The sequence below is a fragment of the Loxodonta africana genome, chromosome 1, assembly GCF_030014295.1.
Source record: "Loxodonta africana isolate mLoxAfr1 chromosome 1, mLoxAfr1.hap2, whole genome shotgun sequence".
Taxonomy (NCBI): Eukaryota; Metazoa; Chordata; class Mammalia; order Proboscidea; family Elephantidae; genus Loxodonta; species Loxodonta africana.
Window position 1 is genome coordinate 17920495 of NC_087342.1, and position 20658 is coordinate 17941152.

The following is a 20658-nucleotide window of genomic DNA, read 5'->3' on the forward strand; positions in this document are numbered from 1 at the left end:
CAGCTCCAGGCAAGAGAGAGTCAGCTCTACCCTCAGCTGTCTGTGATGCCAAGGACTGGCCTCTCTCACTTTGGTATCCAAGTTGGGCTGAGCTAAGATGGTGATCGTGGACCTGGTGTGTGTGCGTGTGTGTGTGCATGTGTGTGCATGTGCATATATGTGTGTATGCCTAACATGTCCAAAACTAGATATAAATTATGTTTAAATGCTCCATTAGTTGTACGAAGGTGTCAGTATCTCTCCCCTGCAGAAGGAGCTTCTGTGAATCTGGCACATTCCAGCCATGACCCTGAGACTAATTCAACCAACAGGGAAATATGAGACCGACACAGGCAATGTCCCTGGATGCTGTATGTAGGTACACAGTGGGGTGCCTGGACTTCAGGGCTCCCTGCCTGCTCAGTAGACTGCGCTTCTTTCTGTACCTGACCTGGGTAAGCCTGTTGGGCCAGTAGGCCCTGGGAGGAAAGGGTGAAACGGTGTTTGGAGGGACCTGACGGATCCGCTGCTTCAAGGCTTCTGTTACCTCTGTGTTATCATTGCACACTGTGTTGGCCTCTAACACAGCCCTTACCATATGACATTCACCTTATCAGTAGATGTGTTTGTCTCCCTAGCCTGACCATGAGCTCTTCAAGGGCAGGGCAGGGCCCAAGGGCAAGACCACACCTTGGTTATTTTTCGATCCTCACCATACACAGCAGTGCAAGGCACACAGTGGGTAAAAACCAAAAAAAAAAAAAAAAAAAAAAACCCATTGCCATCAAGTCGATTCTGACTCATAGCGACCCTATAGGACAGAGTAGAACTGCCCTATAGAGTTCCCAAGGACTGCCTGGTGGATTCGAACTGCCAACCTTTCGGTTAGCAGCCATAGCACTTAACCACTACGCCACCAGGGTTTCCACAGAGTGGGTACTCAGTACATATTTGTAGAACTCTACCGAACACTGATGAAGAGAACTCTGACAAACTTGAATCCAGAAGACAGTGGTTTGGGTACTGACTTGACATTGACCTAGCTGCGTGCTTTGGGGCAGCAAGTTCATTATCCTCTAGGAACCTCAAGTTCTCGATCTGTAATACATTGTCAGTTTTATGGGGTTGCTGAGGGGCTACAATGAGATCATAGGTGGAGGATATTTTATGGACTGTAAGTTTCTATGCAATAATAAAAGTTAATCATTTCTTCTATTATATATCATCTTGCAGTTTATAATGTGATTTAAAATGCATTCAACAATGTGCAAAGAGTTATTGTTATTATTACTACCCATTGCCATTGAGTCAATTTCAGCTCATAAGGGAAGTTTGTTTATAATTCACACCCACGACTTGCAGAAAGGATTTAAGGCAGTTTATGATAAAAACACCCACACATGAAATGGCATTATCCATCACTCTTCACAGAGGCTGCAGAAAAGGCCCAGGAAGCTGTTGATGAAATGAACGACCACCAGGAGAATCTGAAGGAAGCTGAGGCAGAGAAGGACGGAGAAGAAAGACACGTGCCAAACAACAGCTTTAGAAGGCTCCAGGCAGACGGAGTTCCAGAGCAAATGGTCATGCAAATAATTCCTATCCCAAAATATAAGGAGACCAGGGGTTGGGGGTGAGTAAGAAAAGCCAAACAAACAAACCCAGTAGAAAGCCAGGGCCTCCCCCAGCTCAGGCAACCGGACTGGACTCCTGATGGTGACCCTTCATTATCAATTTCCAATTTGCAATGTTCTGAGCCTCAGGGGAGCGAGATGCTAAAATGTGTGATCAAAAGGAGGTTGTAGTTCACCTGTGTGCCTTTCTGTCACTCTCTTTCTCTCTCTGAAAAGACTGCAAATCCAAGTCTCCATCCATTTACCTATTATGCAGGTCTTTGAATGGGTAACCATACTTCCAAGCTTGTGTCTGGTTGAAGGACGAGACATCAAACATGCAAAAAGGACCATCTTTCAGGGCTACTCCAGAAGTGATAAAGCAAATCAGGGCTCCAAACAAAGCCAGGCCACTTGACAACAGTGAAGTCAGCATCTGCCAAGGGAGAAAAAAAAAACAGTGGGTCTGAGATGAGATGGTGATTAGGTGACTTGCTGGACAATCTGGACAAGGCTAAATTCTCTGGTGCTCAGGCTTTCTCTCATCCTATCACATCGGGATAATCCTACCGACAACACCTCCTTTAATGCATAACCAAGATGGGGTGGTTGATGAAGGGTAGAGCCAAGAAGGAGTGAGAGAGAAAGGACTGAGAAGGAGGAAACATGGGCACTTGGATCTGGATGTCCCTGACTTGGCAGGCTCTTTGAAGCTGCTCAGCAGGCATCAAAAACCTTTTCACTTACACCATATGACCTGCGATCCTAATCTTAGGTATATACCCAGAAGAAGTGAAGGCAGGAATGCAAACAGAAACCCGTACACCAATGTTCATTGCAGCACTTTACACAACAGCCAAAAGGCAGAAACAACTGAAATGTCCATCAACAGAGAAGTGGACAAACAAAATGTGGTAATAGATACAGTGGAATAGTATGCAGCCATAAAGAGAAATGAAGTCCTGATGCATGCCACAACATAGATGAACCCTGGAAATGTTACGCCGAGTGAAATAAGTCAGTTGCAAAATGACAAATACTATATGATCTCGCTTACATGAAATAAGCAAATATATAGAAACCAAAGATTATTAGTGGTTACCAGGGGTGAAAGGGAGGAGGGAGGGGGAGTTTTTGTAGAGTTTATGTTAATGGTGGTGGAATGTTTTGGATGAGGATAGCGACTGGTAATGGTGGCGCAATTTGAAAAATGAAATCAATGTCATTGAGTTGTAAATGTGTACATTGTGTTGAAGGATGTTTTCACCACAATAAAAAGAGAGAGAGAGAAACACCTTTACACTCAGACTGCAGTCATTCAGGTTCTGAGTTAAAGGGCCGGATTAGTTACTGCATACCAAACCCGTTGCCACTGAGTCGAGTCCAACTCATAGCGACCCCGTAGAAGAGAGTAGAACTGCCCCATAGGGTTTCCAAGGAGCACCTGGTAGATTTGAACTGCTGACCGTCCGGTTAGCAGCCGAACTCTTAACCACTATGCCACCAGGGCTCCACAAAAAAAAAATAATTCTTCTAAGGAAATCTGTGTTTTCAAAAGTTCAAGCTTTCATCCTCGATTCCTCTCTTTCTCAAATCAAACATAAGAGAGAGGAAGGAAGTGGGAGGGAGGGCAGGACGGAAGAAAAAGAGGATGGATAGATGGGAGGAAGGAAGGAAGGATTACAGTCCAACTCTGAAAAGCCTCCAGTTCTGTAATTGCACTTTTCCAATCAAGAGTTTGGTTGTTAGCCTGTGCTCCACCCATTTCCTCCCAACAGATTAACAACAGGTTTCTTTTCTTGGCAGGACTCTAGGTTGATTCCAAACTGGCTTCTTTCTTAGCGCACTAGATTTTTTTCTCCCTCCCAAAGAACACGTATTTCAAAAATTTGAATAAAACACTCAAATAGGTTTTTACACAGAATCGTAATCATTTGCCCACTGATGTCAAGCTGCCTTGAAGCCTAAGAAGGGCCAGAGAAAGACGCATATAGTAAGTTTCGACTCAAAGTTAAAAGATTCAAGATTACTTATCTTCTAATTCAAGCCTAGCGCCCCAGTTCTCAAAATGTGGTCCCTCTGTCAGCAACACTGGAATCACCTGGGAAATTCTTAGAGATGCAAAATCTCCGGTCCCCTCCAGACCTACTGAATCAGAAACTTTGGGGGTGGGGCCCAACAATCTGTGTTTTAACAAACGCTCCAGGGGATTCTAAAGTTTGAGAACCATTTGCCTAGGGGAAAACCAGACAGGACCGAGAACAGCTAGTGAATGAAATGTGTAGGTGTTTATATTTAATTCTTTAACATATAACTCTGAGTCAGTGGGGTTCCCAATATGTGGGTGCAGCTATCATAAAAGGTTGAAGAGTTACTGTAATGAGGCCACACCTTCACGAGTTTGAGGCTGAATAATCAATACATCTTATACGTATATGTACTGAGGTTTTTCAAATTTAGATGCAGCTGTAATTAATAAAATGTGAATGCATTCTGGGCCTCGGTTTCATTATTTGTAAAATGGAGGGGGCTGACTAGACTCTAGTCACTAGACGACGCCTAGAGAACCTTCCAGCTCTAAGAAAATCTGAAGAGTCAGGAAATATGGTATCAGTGATACATGATTACAATGTACAAAACATGTCCATATTTTTCAACTTCCTAAAAATAATAATAACACAGCTCCTCACATTTGTATAAAATTTACATTTGTGTAAATGTTTATGGGTCACTAAGCACGTACTTTCCCCTGAATTGATCCTGTTGACTCCCATTTTACATATGTGGACTTGAAGGCTTGGAAGGTTAAGCAACTTGCCCAAGGGCTTAACGATATTCAGTGGCGTGGTAAAGACCTGCCCTCAAGAACCAAGACGGAAATTCTTTCTTACCACTCTGCCTCTAGAATATAGAACGTGGAGACATTCTAGGTATTAGAATAGTGAAAGCTGGTGCTTACACTTCGGCAGGGCCTACTCTTACTGAAGCAGCCGTATCTCCAGCCCATCAAGGAGATGAGGATAGCCGCAGTGAGTACCTGGGAGAGGACAGAAGAATGTTAAGAAGTTGAGTAATTTAGGTTTCTTGCTGTGCTGCAGCCCTGGTAGCGCAGTGGTTAATAGCTTGGTTGCTAACCAAAAGGTCACCAGTTTAAGTCCACCAGCCGCTCCTTGGAAACCCTATGGGGCAGTTCTCCTCCGTCCTATAGGTTCCTCTGTCCTATAGTCGAAACTGACTTGATGGCAAGGGTTTGGTTTTGGCTGAGCTGCAGCCCAAAGCTTATTCAGTTGTTGAAATGGAGTAGTTAGACACTTCACACGAACTCAATTGTCCTATATTTCCCAGAGGATTTAACTTTTGACTGTCAGGACCCAATTTTGGGTGACTAGCCTGATCTGACAAGGAGCCCTGGTGGTGCAGCAGTTAAAGCACTCAGATGCGAACCAAAACGTTTGTGGTTCAAACACACCAGCTGCTCCGCGGGAGACAGGTGTGGTAGTCTACTCCCATAAAAATTACAGCCTTGGAAACCCTATGAGGCAGGGTTCTATTTTGTCCTATAGGGTCACTAAGAGTTGGAATTGACTCGACAGCAACGGGATTAGCCTGATCTGACAGTGGATAGAAATGTTCACACCTAGTCTGCCTAGTCTCCAAGCTAAAATCCAGCAACACTTGACAAGTCTTCCTATAGTGTCCTATCCCTTGGAGCTTCTATGGACCCAAGACCAGATTGTTAGATCAAACTTCTTTGCAGGGAATCAAAACAATGTTTCCCCGCCTCCTCTCTGCTTCCCCGGGGGGCACTTTGGGAGTTCACACACAGGGAACTCCAGACACTTACCATGAGGCCTCCTCCCCAGAACCCAGAGCCTAACATGGCATGCCTGCCAACAAGGCCCCTCAACAAGTAGGTGACATCCCAGTTAGGAAAAAGGAGCGCCATGTTGGCCCCAGCAGCAAACAGGGCGGTAGTCCCAAGGGTCAGCCCCAGGATTTGAGAGCAGGTCCGTGAGCATGCCATCACGCGGGCAGAGGACAGGGTTCTGGAACTGATAGAAGGGGAGAGTCACGGTAGTACTGATCCTGGGAACATGGAATGGGGGAACCTCAGTAATATAGGGTGGGATGGGAGAAACAGACCACAGAAATTGTTAACTCCCACGGTCAGATCAAGGTAATTCTGCTCCTTATAAAGCTTCCCTCAATAAATAGGGTTTAATTGCTCTATTCTCTGACATCCCCTCCCACAAACTCTCCCCATCCCATCACATTTTGATTATACCTCTATTACAGCCAATGATTATTTTTATTTGCTAAAGAAATTTTGAAAGGTGCCATCATGATGTCCACTGTCATTGCTTCTATTCAACATTGTACCGGATACCCTATCCAGTAGAATTAGAAAAGAAGGAGAAACAAAAGCCATACAGGTTGAAAAAAAAATAACATCATCATTAGTCACAGATAACATGATCATCTATGTAGAACATCCTAAGAAATCTATCAAAAAGTTACTAGAATTATAGGTAAGTTTAGCAAGGTTGCAGGATAAAATATTAATTTACAAACATTCATTTGTATTTCTGTAACAAGCAATGACAAATTGAAATTAAAAACAACACCACTTACAGTAACATAAAACTGTAAGATACGTAAGGAAAATTTAACAAAATACATGCAAGACCTGTACATTAAAAAAATTACTAAATATTGCTGAGAGAAAATAAAGAAGACCCAAGTAAATGGAGAGATATATACCATGTTTGAGGATTGGAAGATTCAATATTGTTAAGGTGTCAGTTCTTTTAAAATTGACGCATAGATTCAATACAATCTCAGTCAAAGTGTTAGTAGGGTTTTGTTGTAGAAATCGATAAGCTGAATCTAAATATATGTGGAAATGAGAAGGGCCTAGATTAACCAAAAAATTATGGAAAAGAAAAGAACGAAGTTGGAGGACTTACACCATGTGATTTCAAGACTTATTATAAAGCTACAGTAATCAAGACAGTGAAGTAATGGTGTAAAGACATATAGACCATTGGGACAGAATAGAGAGCTCAGAAATAGATCCAACATATATGATCAAATGATTTTTTTTAAAGATGGTAGTTCAGTTTTCACTGAACTGAATATGATAGTCTTTTCAACAAATCATTCGGGAACAATCCGTATCCAAAACAAAAAATTTACCTCGACTATTCACATCATATTCAAAAACTAACTTGAAATGGATCATAGACCTAAACTTAATAAAATTTCAGGAAGAAAACATAGGAGAACATCTTTGGGACCATGGGTTAGGCAAAGATTTCTTAGATAAAATACAAAAAGCATAACCCACAAAAAATAAAAAAATTGGACCTCCTCAAAATTAAAATTTTTCTCTTTGAAATAATACATCATTAAGAAAATGAAAAGGCAAACCTCAGACTGGTAGAAAAATTCACAATACATATAACTGAAAAAGGACTTGTATGTAGGCTATATAAAGAACACTTAAATCTCTATAAAACTCTATAAAAAAAAAAGGCAAATGATTTAAACAGACACTTCATCTCACCTCACAAAAGAAGATGTATAGGTGACCACTAGGAACATGAAAAAATGCTCAATATTATAGGAGAATGCAAATTAAAACCACAAGGAGATATTGCTACACACTCACTGGAATTGTTACAATGAAAAAATCAGACTATACCATGCGTTGATGGAGCAACTGAAACTCTCATACATTGCTGGTGGGAATACAGATGGTACAATCGCTTTGTACCATACCATGGCAATTTCGTATAAAGTTAAATATATACTTACCAAATCATTCAGTAATTCCACTTCGATGTATTTATCCAAGAGAAATGGAAATACGTGTCCACACAAAGACTAGTACTTGAATGTTCATAGCAGCTTTATTCATAATAACTAAAAATTAGAAATAACCCAAATGTTGATTAATAGGTGAATAGATAAACTGTGGTATATCCATAACTGAACACTACCACTACACAATCACAAAGAATAAACTACTGACACATGCAACAATATGGATGAATCTCAAAAGCATTATGCTAAGTGAAAGAAGAGAGTCAGTGCAACTGGACCAAAGCAAAAGTATAGAAGTTCCCTAGACACATCCGAATACTTTGAGCGACCAAGTAGCTGGGGCTAGGGGCTGGGGACCATAGTCTTGGGGGACATCTAGGTCAATTGGCATAACATAGTTCGTGAAGAAAATGTTCTACATCCCATTTTGGTGAATAGTGTCTGGGGTCTTAAAAGTTTGTGAGCAGCCATCTAAGATACATCTATTGGTCCCATCCCATCTGGAGCAAAGATGAATGAAAAAACCAGACACAAGGAAAATATTAGCCCAAAGGACTAAAGGACCACAGGAGCCTAAGGTTCCACCAGCCTGAGACCAGAAGAACTGGATGGTGCCCTGCGACCACCACCAACTGCTCTGCAGGCATGACAAAGGGAGAGAAAAATATAGAAGAGAATTCAAATTTATGAAAAAAGACTAGAATTATTGGTCTGACAGAAACTTGAGGAACCCCTGAGACAATGGCCCCGGACACTCCGCTAACCCAGAACTGAAACCATTCTTGAAGCCTGCTTTTCAGACAAAGATTAGACAGGCCTATAAAACAAACTAACACATGTGAGGAACCTGTTTCTTAATTCAATCAAATATAGGAGACCAGATGGGCAGCTCCTGTCCAAAAGTCAGATGAGAAGGCAGGAAGGACAGGAACTGGATGAATGGACCAAGGGAACCTGGGGTGGAAAGGGAGAGCATGCTGCCATACTGTGGGGACTGCAACCAATGTCACAAAACAATATGTGTATAAATTTTTTAAAGAGAAATTAACCTGAGCTGTAAACTTTCACCTAAAGCACACACACACAAAGAAGACAGAAACCCAAAAGATACTCACTATATGATTCTGTTTCTAGAAAAGGCAAAACTATAGTAACAGAAAGCATACCAGTGGTTGCCAGGAGCTGAGAATGGAAAAGGGTATCAATATACTGAACACAAAGAAACTTTTCAGGTTAAGGAAACATTCTATACCCAGATTCCGGTAAAGAAGCCCTCACTGCTAACCTCATAACAGAAAGGTTGGGGTTCAAACTCACTCAGATGCTCAGCAGGAAAAAAGACCAGGCAATGTACTCCTGTAAAGATTACAGCCTAGAAAGCCCTATGGGGCAGTCACGTTGGGCCGCTATGAGCTGACAATTGACTTGATGGCACCAACAACGATGACAAGATTCTGGTAGTGAATACCCAACTGTACGTTTTTGACAAAACTCATCAAACTGTACTCTTAAAAATGGGTGAATGTTAATTACACTTCAATAAAGCTGATTAAGGAAACCCTGGTGGCGTAGTGGTTAAGAGCTACAGCAGCTAACAAAAAGGTCGGGAGTTCGAATCCACCAGGCACTCCTTTGAATCCCTTCGGGGCAGTTCTACTCTGTTCTACAGGGTCGCTATGAGTCAGAATCAACTCAGTGACATCGGGTTTTTGGTTAAAGCTGATTAAAAATTAAAACGACATGTCTAGATAAATTATAAAATGCTTCCTCCACTCCTTTTCCTATGCCCCTTACCCTCTTTTATATGTTCACTGATATATGAACTGTTTTTTAAATTAAAATAGGACTAATAGTATTTACGTAGACTCATGTCACCTAAAATCTGAAAAAAATCTGAACCTGAAAAAAATCAGGGCCAGGACATCCCCAGGATATGGCCTGTTCCCACTTTGTAGTCCAGTTACCTGTATATCCAATTTTAAGGCCGTGAGCTCCTTGAAAACAGGAATCTTGACATTCCCCTATAACACATGGCTTTGCACATAATCAGAAAATATGTATGTGTGTGTCTATGTTATCTATCTATACGGAGTCCTGGTGGCACAGTGGTTAAGAGCCCAGCTGCTTACCAAAATGTTGGCAGCTCAAATCCATCAGCCGCTCCTTGGAAACCCTGTGGGGCAGTTCTACTCTGTCCTATAGGGTTGCTAAGAGTCGGAATTGACAGCTATGGGTTTTGGTTTGGTTTTATATATATAGTGGAGTCGTGGTGGCCCTGTGGTTAAGAGCCTGGCTGCTAACCAAAAGGTCAGCAATTCGAATCCATCAGCCTCTCCTTTGACACCATATGGGGCAGTTCTACTCTGTCCTGTAGGGTTGCTGTGAGTTGGAACCGACTCCATAGCAACTTTGTATTTGTACTTGTAAATACAACCAGTTCTTTAAAAAAGGTGATTACCAGTAATACCATTGAAGCCCAGGTGTGTCCTCCCCAATTCTACCATCTTCCCGGCCTCCACCCCAGAAACAACTATCCTAGATTTTGGTTTTATCATACCTTTTTTAAAAAACCGTTTTTCAATTTTAGAACTCAATTCAAAAACAAAAACCTTGATTTTGTAATGTTTTCTATTAGTTCGGAATGTAGTTTAGGGTAAAGAAATTGGTGCTAGGCACAACACTGACCAGGCCGCTTGGTTTAGGGGTGTGCTCTGGTTGCCTCTCTCTGTGTTTTTGTGTCTCTCCGTCTCTATCTGTCTCTGTCTCTCTCCACAGCCCTTGGTGACCTTTGCTTCTCCTAATCTCATTCTTCAATTCACCTCCTTCCCCTCCCCCAACAGGGAACTTCCTGCTGTAATCTTGTTCTAGTGTGACCAGTACCCTTCACTGTGTGCCCTCTCCACAGAGTATTTGCCCTGTGAGCCCTGTTTTTCACAGTGAATAAAACAACTACCCCTGGTGTGAGGAAGTTCAGGTCTTGGTTGTGGGAGGTGGGCGGGGGGAGGCGAGTCTGAAGGAACAGTGGCCCTAACTGCTGGGCCACAGGGGCCAGGAGGAAAGGGTGGGATCAGGGAGCAGGACAGATATCTTGACTCTCCCGTGCCTCCTCCCCCAGCTGGGCCACCGCAGGAGCCCGTCTCTGAAGCAGGCTTCCAACACGAACTGCCTCCGCTGCTGTGAGAGAAGCCAGCCCTGCTGGTGGGAGACGTGGGCCAACAGCACTGTCGTGGTGCAGGTCTCTTGTGTGTTTCTGGGTTGGGGTAAGGACGCTAATGTGCTCCCTTCCTAGACGGCTGACATTATGTTAGAGGCCAAAGGAAGGATGGGTGTGTGGTTAGGCTTTCAAGCATGCGTTCTAAACCCATGGCCGGAAGACCTTTTGTTCAGGGAAAAAGTCACACCACCTATGAGAAAGATTGTGCTAGATACAGTTCCCCAAAATAAACTCCCACGACAATCTCTTTTATGGGAAACTTTTCTTATCGGGGAAGTCTTAAAAGGGACCCTAAAAATTATGGACTTGCAGAGGGAAAACTCAGGCCTTGAGTGTGGCTCTTGGTAGGTGGAATTCAGAGTCCTAGAGTCCCACGAATCTTAAAACTGAAAGCGCTTACTGTGTTGTCCTATGGAGGAGGACTGCGGCTTGGTTTGAATTTTATTTCTCTCTGACTTTGTTCCCCTAGAAATCACAACATTCTGGGAAACGCTCCCCCCAAAATGAGAGCCAAGAGATGAGCAAAGAGTTTGGCTAATTTGATTGTCTGCAGGGACAAGTAGGATCATCAGGCAAAACCTTAAAGCCTGGCTTTAGGAAAGGCTGGGTTCTAACTTTCCATCCTAGTTGGCTGAACGCATCATTGGCTAAATGCCTGGGCCACAATATGAGTGATCAGCTAAATCATATGAAGAAGACACTGCACGTTCTCTCTGTGTCTATCTACCTCACCTATCACCTAAAAAAATAAAAACCTGCCGCCGCGAAGTCGATTCCGACTGATAGAGACCCTATAGGACAGAGCAGAACTGCCCCATGGGGTTTTCAAGGAGCGCCCGGTGGATTTACACTGCCAACCTTTTGGATAGCAGCCAAACTCTTCACCACTATGCCACCAGGGTTTCCCACCCATCACCTAGACAACCTTTTCTGCCCGAGTGCCCAGGTGCTGCAAACTGTTAATGCTCTTGGCTGCTAACCAAAAGGTTGGAGGTTCAAGTCCACCCAGAGGCAAGTTGGAAGGAAGGCCTGATGATCTACTTTTGAAAAATCAGTCCTTGGAAACCCTATGGGGCACAGTTCTGCTCTGACACACATGGGGTCACCGTGAGTTGTAATCGACTCAACAGCGACTGGTTTTGATTTACCGTGCTGATAGGTGGCGATACAGTGATCAGTCAGATACGGTTCCTTCTCTTGAGGAATTAAATTCTAGTGGGGCCACTGACTGGTCAGTAAGCAATTATAACCAAGGGTGATAAATGCCAAGCAAATTGTCCAAGTGAAGGTATGAGGCAAGCACAAGGAAGAACACGTAACCTTGTCCTGCAGGAGCAAGGTAAGGCCCCCTACAGGAAGTGCTGTCTAAGCAAAAATCTGACTGATGACAAGGAACAGTGTTACAGGCATGTGCAAAGGCCTAACGTTGACAGAATGACCAACAATGAGAGGTTAAATGAATAGCCTGAGGTCACACAGCTTATAAGTAACAAAGCCCAGGCTTGTTAGAGTTAGAAGGTTGTGCTCTTAACTGCTAGGCCATGCTGCTCCCTGGCCATCACCTCGCTGGACACTTTCATCTCTGCTTACCTGCATCCAGTAGCAAAAATCAGGGTGGGAGAGAAAGAACCTGGAGAAGGGCTTCCTCTTCAGAGTGGACCTTCGCTCTTGTACGCTCAGCTAGGACTCCTGCAGGGCCTGAGCCAACGTTTGTCTTTCAGGGTTCTCTCCAGGAGGATCAGGGAGAGTCTGTGTATATGTAGAGATCACCCAGACGAGTGTGTGTGTCTGTTTCCACATGAGCGCTCTCCCACACTCCTCCCCACAGGCATCCCTTGAGGAACTTCCTCTCTGGAAAGCGCTCTCCTGATGGCCACCCTCATTTTCATGTGATCCTAAGGAAGGAAACAAGAGGCGTGAGCTTCATGAGCTAAAACGTCTTTAATGAGTCAGAAGATATACCCATAAGAAACAAACACCACACCCTCATTTCTTCTACAAGCACCAAGACTTTTCCACACACCAGCTGTCTTGGTTATCTAGTGCTGCTATAACAGAAATACCACAAGTGGATGGGTTTAACAAAGAGAAGTTTATTTTCTCACAGTCTGGTAGGCTAGAAGTCCAAATCCAGAGCACCAGCTCCAAGGGAAGGCTTTCTCTCCCTGTCAGTTCTGGGGGAAGGTCCTTGTCATCAGTCTTCCCTTGGTCTAGGAGCTTCTCTGCACAGCGACCCTGGGTCCAAAGGATGCACTCTACTCCTGGCACTGCTGTCTTGGTGGTGTGAGGTTCCCCTGTCTCTCTGCTCTCTTCTCTTCTTTATAATCAGAAGAGATTAACATAACAGGCAATCTAATTTTATAAATTGAGTCCTGCATCGTTAACATAACTGCCACTAGTCCCATCTCATTAACATCACAGAGGTAGGATTTATAACACAGGAAAATCACATCAGATGACAAAATGGTGGCAGTCACACAATACTGGGAATCATGGCCTAGCCAAATTGATAAAACATTTTTGGGGGACACAATTTAATCCATAACACCAGTTGACCATATCCTCATCTGTTTTACTGATGGCAGGATTTGGGGCTGCCATTTGGATTTTGAAAGAACAGCATGGAGCAGAGCAGCTACCATTTTTTCCTTTTGACCCTCTCTACTTTGCCCTTAGCTGACTGGATATGTTGCATAGTTGCGGCATTAGCCTTCTGGCTTTTTGTGCAAGCCCCAGGCCACGATCATCTTGTACCACAGTCACACCAAACTGGTGAGCATTTTGTGATGCTCTGCATGGGAGATGTGTGACCCACCTTTGGACAAGCTCCTATTCGAGATCCAGTTCAAACATCCCTAGGGTTGTTCCCTAGTTTCTGCACTCAGGAGTTAGCCCCTTCTTTCTCTATGCTCCCATTGCATTTAATTATTTTTTTAAAAAGTTACGTATTACATTACGTACACACAGTAAGATGCACGACTCTTAATTATACAACCTGATGAGTTTTTACATGCACACTCATGTAATCACCACACAGATCAAGATATAGGACATTTCCATAGCAGAGGCATACAATGGAATACTGCTCAGCCAGAAAGAGAAATGAAGTCCTGATACATGTTACAATATAGATGGAGCTTGAAGACATTATGCTGAGTGAAATAGGTCAACCACAAAAGGACAAATATTGTACGACTTCACTTATATAAAAAGACAAGAACAAGCAAATGTATAGACACCAAAGTTTTTTTTAGGAGTTACAAGGGATGGGAGGGATGGGGGAATGGAGGAGCTATTGCTTATGGAGCACTGAGTTTCTGTTTATAGTGATGGCAAAATTCACATTGAAGGCTCAGGGCTGCACAGCCAATTAATGTAATTGAAGTTAATAAGTTGTACACCTGTAAAAAATTGAATTGGCAAATGCTGTGTGGTATGTATATTTACATCTACAAAAGAGCAGCTGTTGAGCCTGCTTATGTTCAACCAAACACCTCGTAGGATTTGGTTCCTTGATTTGGAGGCTGAGGGTCATTGTTTCATGGGAAATGCTAGGTAATTGGCCTAATATTCTGTTTAGTGCTTCTATTCTACCTCCTAGTTCATTGCATAGTGCCTGGGGTCTTAAAATCTTGCAAGTGGTCACCCAAGTTACAACAATTGGTCTCTATTTGGCTGGAGCAGCAGAGAAAGGAGGAGAGGCAGCAATAGGAATTCATAACTGATTGCCTCCAGGAACAACTGCCTCCTTTGCCATGAGACCAGAAGAACTGGATGGTGCCCAGCTACCATTACTAAATGTCTTGATCAAAGATTCTATAGAAGAACCCTGATCAAAAGGGGGAAAATGCCCAAAAGAATTTCAAATTTTCATGGAATTCAGTCTTTCTGGAGCCACTGAGACTGGATGAACCCATGAAACTATTGCCCAGAGATAATCTTTAAACCTTAAACCAAAAATATCCCCTGAAGTCTTCTTTAAACCAAGCGATAGTTTGGCTTAATTAGTAAAGAATGTCTGCCTTGAACGCTGTGCTTCAAGAACCCTCTATATGGGATCAAATTGACAACAGCAACTTGAAAGGTTAGACAGGAAGCTTAGAAGGCAGTGCATTTATATTAATAGGGAGGAACAATCTGGAAAGGGAGGGGGAGAATGGTTGTAGAACTTGAAGAATGTAATCAATGTCACTTTATTGTATCTGTAGAAACTGTTGAATTGGTGTCTGTTCTGTTGTGTATTTTTCAACAATAACAATAAAATAAATTATTTAAAAAAAAAAAAGATATAGGGCATTTCCAACTCCCCAGAAGGCTCTCTTGCTTCCTCTTTTACCATTACCTCCATCTCCAGTGTTAACTTCAATTTTGGCTTTTATGATCATTGATTAGTTTTTGCATGTTCTTGAAATTTAAATAAATGGAATCATACAGTATGTACTCTTTTGTGTCTGGCTTTCTTTGCTCAACATTATATCAGCAATATTCATCTACCATGTTATATAATTCATTCTTTTTTATTGCTAAATAGTATCCCATTGTATGACTATGTTATGATCTATTACACAATTGATGGACATTTAGTTGATCTCCAATTTTTGTGTATTATGAATAATGCTGCTATGAATGATCTTATACATATCTTTTGGAGGATCTATGCACTCATTTTTTAAGAGACTTTACCTAGAAGGGAAACTCTGGTGGTGTAGTGGTTAAGTGCTATGGCTGCTAACCAAACGGTTGGCAGTTCGAATCCACCAGGCACTCCTTAGAAACTCTGTGGGGCAGTTCTACTCTGTCCTATAGGGTTGCTACGAGTTGGAATCAGCTCGACAGCAATGGGTTGGGGTTTTTTTTTTTTTTGGTTATATCTAGAAGTGGGATTGCTGGGTGATAGGGTAGGTACATAGTTAATTTTGGTAGATATTGCCAAACCTGTTGCCACTGAGTCCATTCTGACTCATAGCAACCCTATGGGACAAAGTAGAACTGCCCCACAGCGTTTCCAAGGCTGTAAATCTTTACAGAAGCAGACTGCCACATCTTTCTCCCACGGAGAGGCTAGTAGGTTCAAATCATCAAGCTTTCAATTAGCAGCTAAACATTTAACCACTGCACCACCAGGGCTCCTTTATTGCCAAACAGTTTCCCAAAATGTTCCACCAACTTACACTCCCACCAACAGTGTATGAGAGTTCCAGTTACTCCATATTCTCAGACACATTTTCAATTTTAGGCATTGTGGTGGGCGCTTAGTGATAACTCACTGTGGTTTTAATTTCTATTTTCCTGACGAGTAATGAATTTCAGCAACTTTTCACATACTTGCTGGTCTTTTGAAGGTCCTTTTTGGTGAAGTGCCTATTCAAGTCTTTTGCTCATTTTTTTAAATTAGTCATTTGTATTTTTCTTATAGGATTTAGGAATTCTTTATAATTCCAGATAGAAGTCCTTTTGTCAGATACATATATCATGAAAATGTTTTCTCCCAGTATGTGGTTTGCCTTTTCACTCTCTTAGCGATGTCTTCAGATGAAGAGAAGTTCTTGATTTTAATTAAGCCCCATTTATCAATCTTTTGGAGCCCCGATTAAGTGATACGGCTTGCAAACCAAAAGGTCAGCAGTTTGAATCCACTAGCTGCCTCTTGGAAACCTATTGGGCAGTTCTATCCTGTTCTATAGGGTCGCTATGAGTCAGAATTGACTTGATGCCAATGTTTTTTTTAAATCTCTTTTATTTTATGGTCAGGGCTTTTTGCATCCTGTTTAAGAAATCTTTTCTCACTTCCCACTGCATTTTTACTTACCTATTATTTATATGCCTCTTTCCCCCACAACTGTGAGATAGTATCCTTGAGGGCAGAGGCTGTATCTTATTCACTCTGCATACACATAAGCTAGCATACAGAGCTTTGAATGTGGTAGGACTTCAAGAATCCCTGGTTAATGAATTTACTCACCAGATGAAGTAGCACATATAGTCTCTGTGCACAGGTAGAACCAAAGAAAAATACTGAGAAAATCTTTGGCATATATATATGAGGAGTGATAATTATACCCATTGCCGTCGAGTTGGTTCTGATTCATAGTGATCCTATAGGACAGAGTAGAACTACCCCATGGAGTTTCCAAGGAGCATCTCGTGAATTTGAACTGCTAACCTTTTGGTTAGCTGCCATAGCTCTTAACCACTATGCCACCAGGGTTTCCATGTGATAGTTATAGTAGTGATTATTACAGTTTAATCCTTCTAAGCTGCCAATGGAGTGTTTCTATGCATCAATCTCTATGTATGTAGGTGTACATACGTCTCAAATTAAAGCTGGAAAACAACTATTGAAAAGTTTATTAAAAAGGATCCAGTTTCCATTTTCCATTGTAAAGAGTAAGCATTTAGAGCTTAAATGAATTATTGTGTCTTCCCAGAGAACTGAATTTTGACTGAAGATATCAGGCTGAGGACTCACAGATCTTTCCAGGAAGAAACAGTTATCCAGTTCAAAATGTACATTTACAAACTATCTCATTGGATCCTTACAACAGGCCCAAAAACTCACTGACATCGAGTCAATTCCAACTCATAGTGACCCTACAGTGTCAACAGGGTAGAACTGTCCCATAGGGTTTCCAAGGAGCACCTGGTGGATTCAAACTGCTGACCTTTTGGTTAGCAGCCATAGCTCATAACCACCACACCACCAGGGTTTCCAACAGACGTAAAGTAGTAAACTAAATATTTGGTTAGCCTCATTATGCAGATAGGGATTATAGCCTATAGGCGTTTGATCTGCTCTTAGTAACTCAGTGAGTGAAGTGAGAGGGGTAGGGAAATGATCCTAGGTCTTTTGATTCTACTTTCCTTCCAGTACAGCACATTGACGCTTGAGATCTTTTCTTTTTTCCAGCCCAGATTCTGACCATCTTAAGGTATTTCTTCTTGGAGGCAACACTGTGGTGCTTTGGTGCCTGAGAGACCTGGGTCTCCATGCTACAAATACCTATCAGCTGTGTTAACTTTGGTAGTTTACAGAGTTCCAGTAATAATCTGAACCTCAGTTTCTCTTTTGTAAAATGATGCCTACCTATCTCACAAGTTTATTGCAAAATGCCTAGGGTAGTTCAGTTCTTTCTTTCTGTTATTGGATCTCAGCTTAGCAAAAGAGTTTTAGATGCAGTCTGTTAGAACATCTCATAGGGAGGTAAGAATGTTTGGCGGTTGATTGCTAGACACCACCTGGATTTTCTGAAGACAACCCTGTTCCCAACCCAATGGCTTATCTAACAGCTTGCACCCTCATATGGATATCATTAAAATGGTGCTTGTGGGGCAAAGGAAAATGCCGGAATTTGGCTTTAATCATTGAAAGTGACAAATGTACTGTGAGGCTGATGATGGTCTTTGCTCCTTAGGGTAAATTGTGACAATTAATTCAATGATTAACCTTATGAATACGACGCTCCTTTTAGAAACCTATATATTTGTGATAAACAGTTTTACTAAGGCCAGCTTTAGGACAAGTTCTTCACTTCCCTGTGGTAGGCCCTTAATGGTAACAGTGCCCTGGTCCTGGCCATGTAAGAAAGAAACCGTTAGCATTTTATAGAATGTATTAGTTTTCTTAGAATTTGTCTCTACTGGAGACACAGTTACTAGTTATCACTTTGTTGGTGACATTTCTAAAGACGGCACAAATTAAGAGCGTGGCCTGAGGTAGAATAATAATTTCCCTAATGTTAAAAAAGCTTCGTAAGGCTGAAAGGCTTGGGAGAATAGGAGAGACAGATGTTCCATTGTGGGGATACTGTGGGGTCTGGAAGTGGAATAGAGGAAATTGAGCAAGGAATAGAGGAAATTGAGAAAATGGAATTGACTTGTGGGAGGCAAAGGGAAAAGATGATACAGCCAGACAATTGGGCAGCTGTTTTCCAGTCTTCCCTAGATAAGAGTGACAGACTAACCACCCTCCTGTGGGTGGGCTCACGACCTCAATTGACAGCTGACAAAACAAGAGAGCACATTCCCTTTATTGGAAAAAAAAAAAATCTTCCTTTTTTTTTCTCCCCCTTCCAATTAAAAAAAAATTGGAAGGGGGAGAAAAAAAAAGGAAGATAGATGTTGAAAGAGCTGCCAGTTATACAATTCCACGGAAGAGGAAGTTCTTTTTTTCCTTCCTTTTTCTTCATTACTATAAAAATATTGCAAACTTTAACCCACTCAGATTAGGCTTCCATCTCTACCACCACACTGAAACTACTCTTGATCTCCAACAACTTGTTTCTAAATCTAATGGACACTGTCCTGTTCACTTAATCTCTAGGCAGCAATAAACATAGCTGGCCGCTCTGCCGTTCTTGAACATTCTCATTCCTGGGCCCCTTGACACTCCACCATGGTGTTCTGTCTCTCAGAGGCTGCGCCTCCTTGACAAGGCCTTGAATAAGCAAACCTTACAACAGGCTGCTTGGCATGACAGAAATGATTAATCCTAAACCTAAACTGAAGTTCCATTTTGAATTAAGCTGCAGCTAGGTTTGAAGCCTACCGCTGCAGCTCTAAAAGACAATTTGGCACTCCCTGAGGGACTGAATTACTGGGCTAAGGGCTATGAAGACTATGGTCTCGAGGAACATCTAGCTCAATTGCCATAACATAGTTTATAAAGAAAATGTTCTACATTCTATTTTGGTGAGTAGCATCTGGGATCTGGGGTCTTAAAAGCTTGTGAATGGCCATTTAAGATACTCCACTGGTCTCACCCTGTCTGCAAAGAATGAAGAAAACCAAAGACATAAAGGAAAGATTAGTCCAAGGGACTAATGGATCACAACTACCATGGCCTGCACGTCTGCGTCCAGTACAACTAGATGGTACCTGGCTACCACCACCAACTGCTCTGACACGGATCACAAAAGAGGTTCCTGGACTGAGTTGAAGAAAAATGTAGAACAAAATTCTAAATCACACACACACACAAAAGACCAGACTTACTGGTCTGACAGAGACTGGAGGAACTCCAAGGGCATGGCCCCTGGACACCGTTTTAGCTCAGTAATGAAGTCACTACTGAGATTCACCTTTCAGCCAAAGATTAGATAGGCCGATAAAACAAAATGAGACTAAATGGGCACACCAGCCCAGGGGCAAGGACTAGAAGCAGGAGGGGACAGGAAAGCTGGTAATAAGGAACCCAAGGCTGAGAAGGCGAGAGTGTTGATATGTTGTCGAGTTGGCAACCAACGTCACAAAACAATATGTGTATTGTTCATGAGAAACTAGTTTGCTCTGTAAACTTTCATCTAAAGCACACACACACAAAAGACAATTTGGCTTCCTGTGAAAGTTTTGACTGATCCAGGCCTTAAAACAAACAAACAAATAACCCACTGCCGGTGAGTCGATTCCAACTCATGGTGACCCTATAGGACAGAGTAGAACTGCTCCATAGAGTTTCCAAGGAGTGCCTGGTGGATTCGAACTGCCGACCTTTTTGGTTAGCAGCTGTAGCTCTTAACAACTACGCCACCAGGGTTTCCATCCAGGACTTAGTTTCTGTAAATCATCTTGCTATGTTAACTGCTCTCAGGCAATGCATCCAGGAAACGCCTAGGCGCTCACTCACTCCCTTCTAGCTAGATGTCCGATGTTGACATTTCAGGACTTCAGGTTGAAGCTGATCTAATTTTTGCTCCTTCCTAAACAAATGGTCCACTTTTACATTTCAAGGACTTCAGCTAGAGTTGACTCAGCCTACAATCAATCACCAAGCCCCCACATCAAGAATGCTTACACGGCTTTCATTAGAAATACTGCTTAGTAAATTTGTTTTAGGAAATAGGAGATCGATATTAGAGATGTTTGTAGCTTGACAATCCCTTGTAAATTTTTCCTTCCTTCTCCTGTACCCCACTTGGTGTGAAACCATTTGTCTTTATTGCTCTGCCTAATAAATACTTCACTGTTCTCCCTGCAAGTTAGCTCACGCTGCAGCCTTGAGTGCCCCTGTCTTTCCTTTTTGCGAAACAT

The 20658-nt window shown here is 42.3% G+C and overlaps 1 protein-coding gene across 2 annotated transcripts; it reads right to left on the reverse strand.

The window, feature by feature from the left end:
* Positions 1-816: 816 nt before the first annotated feature.
* TM4SF19 (transmembrane 4 L six family member 19) lies at positions 817-12637 on the reverse strand. Of its 2 annotated transcripts, XM_023551675.2 has the most exons (7): positions 12223-12635; positions 7410-7517; positions 5878-5980; positions 5437-5644; positions 4552-4629; positions 1859-2028; positions 817-1578 (listed from the first exon to the last, which is right to left on the reverse strand). In XM_023551675.2, exons 4-7 carry the CDS (start codon positions 5614-5616, stop codon positions 1398-1400), a joined length of 609 nt encoding a protein of 202 aa, XP_023407443.1. In that variant the 5' UTR covers positions 5617-5644; positions 5878-5980; positions 7410-7517; positions 12223-12635; the 3' UTR covers positions 817-1397. The 2 variants fall into 2 exon arrangements, with proteins under 2 accessions (XP_023407443.1, XP_023407442.1); XM_023551674.2 differs by lacking the exon at positions 5878-5980 and having other exon boundaries at positions 12223-12637.
* Between the last annotated feature and the right edge of the window lie 8021 nt (positions 12638-20658).

Excerpts from the sequence above, each read along its gene's own strand:
- TM4SF19 (XM_023551674.2), bottom strand. Across the intron at positions 2,029-4,551 it reads AGAGTAGGCCCTGCCGAAGT|ATGCTGACTTCACTGTTGTC; the intron begins GTAAGCACCAGC and ends CTCCCTTGGCAG. Across the intron at positions 1,579-1,858 it reads TTCAAAGACCTGCATAATAG|GAATTATTTGCATGACCATT; the intron begins GTAAATGGATGG and ends ATTTTGGGATAG.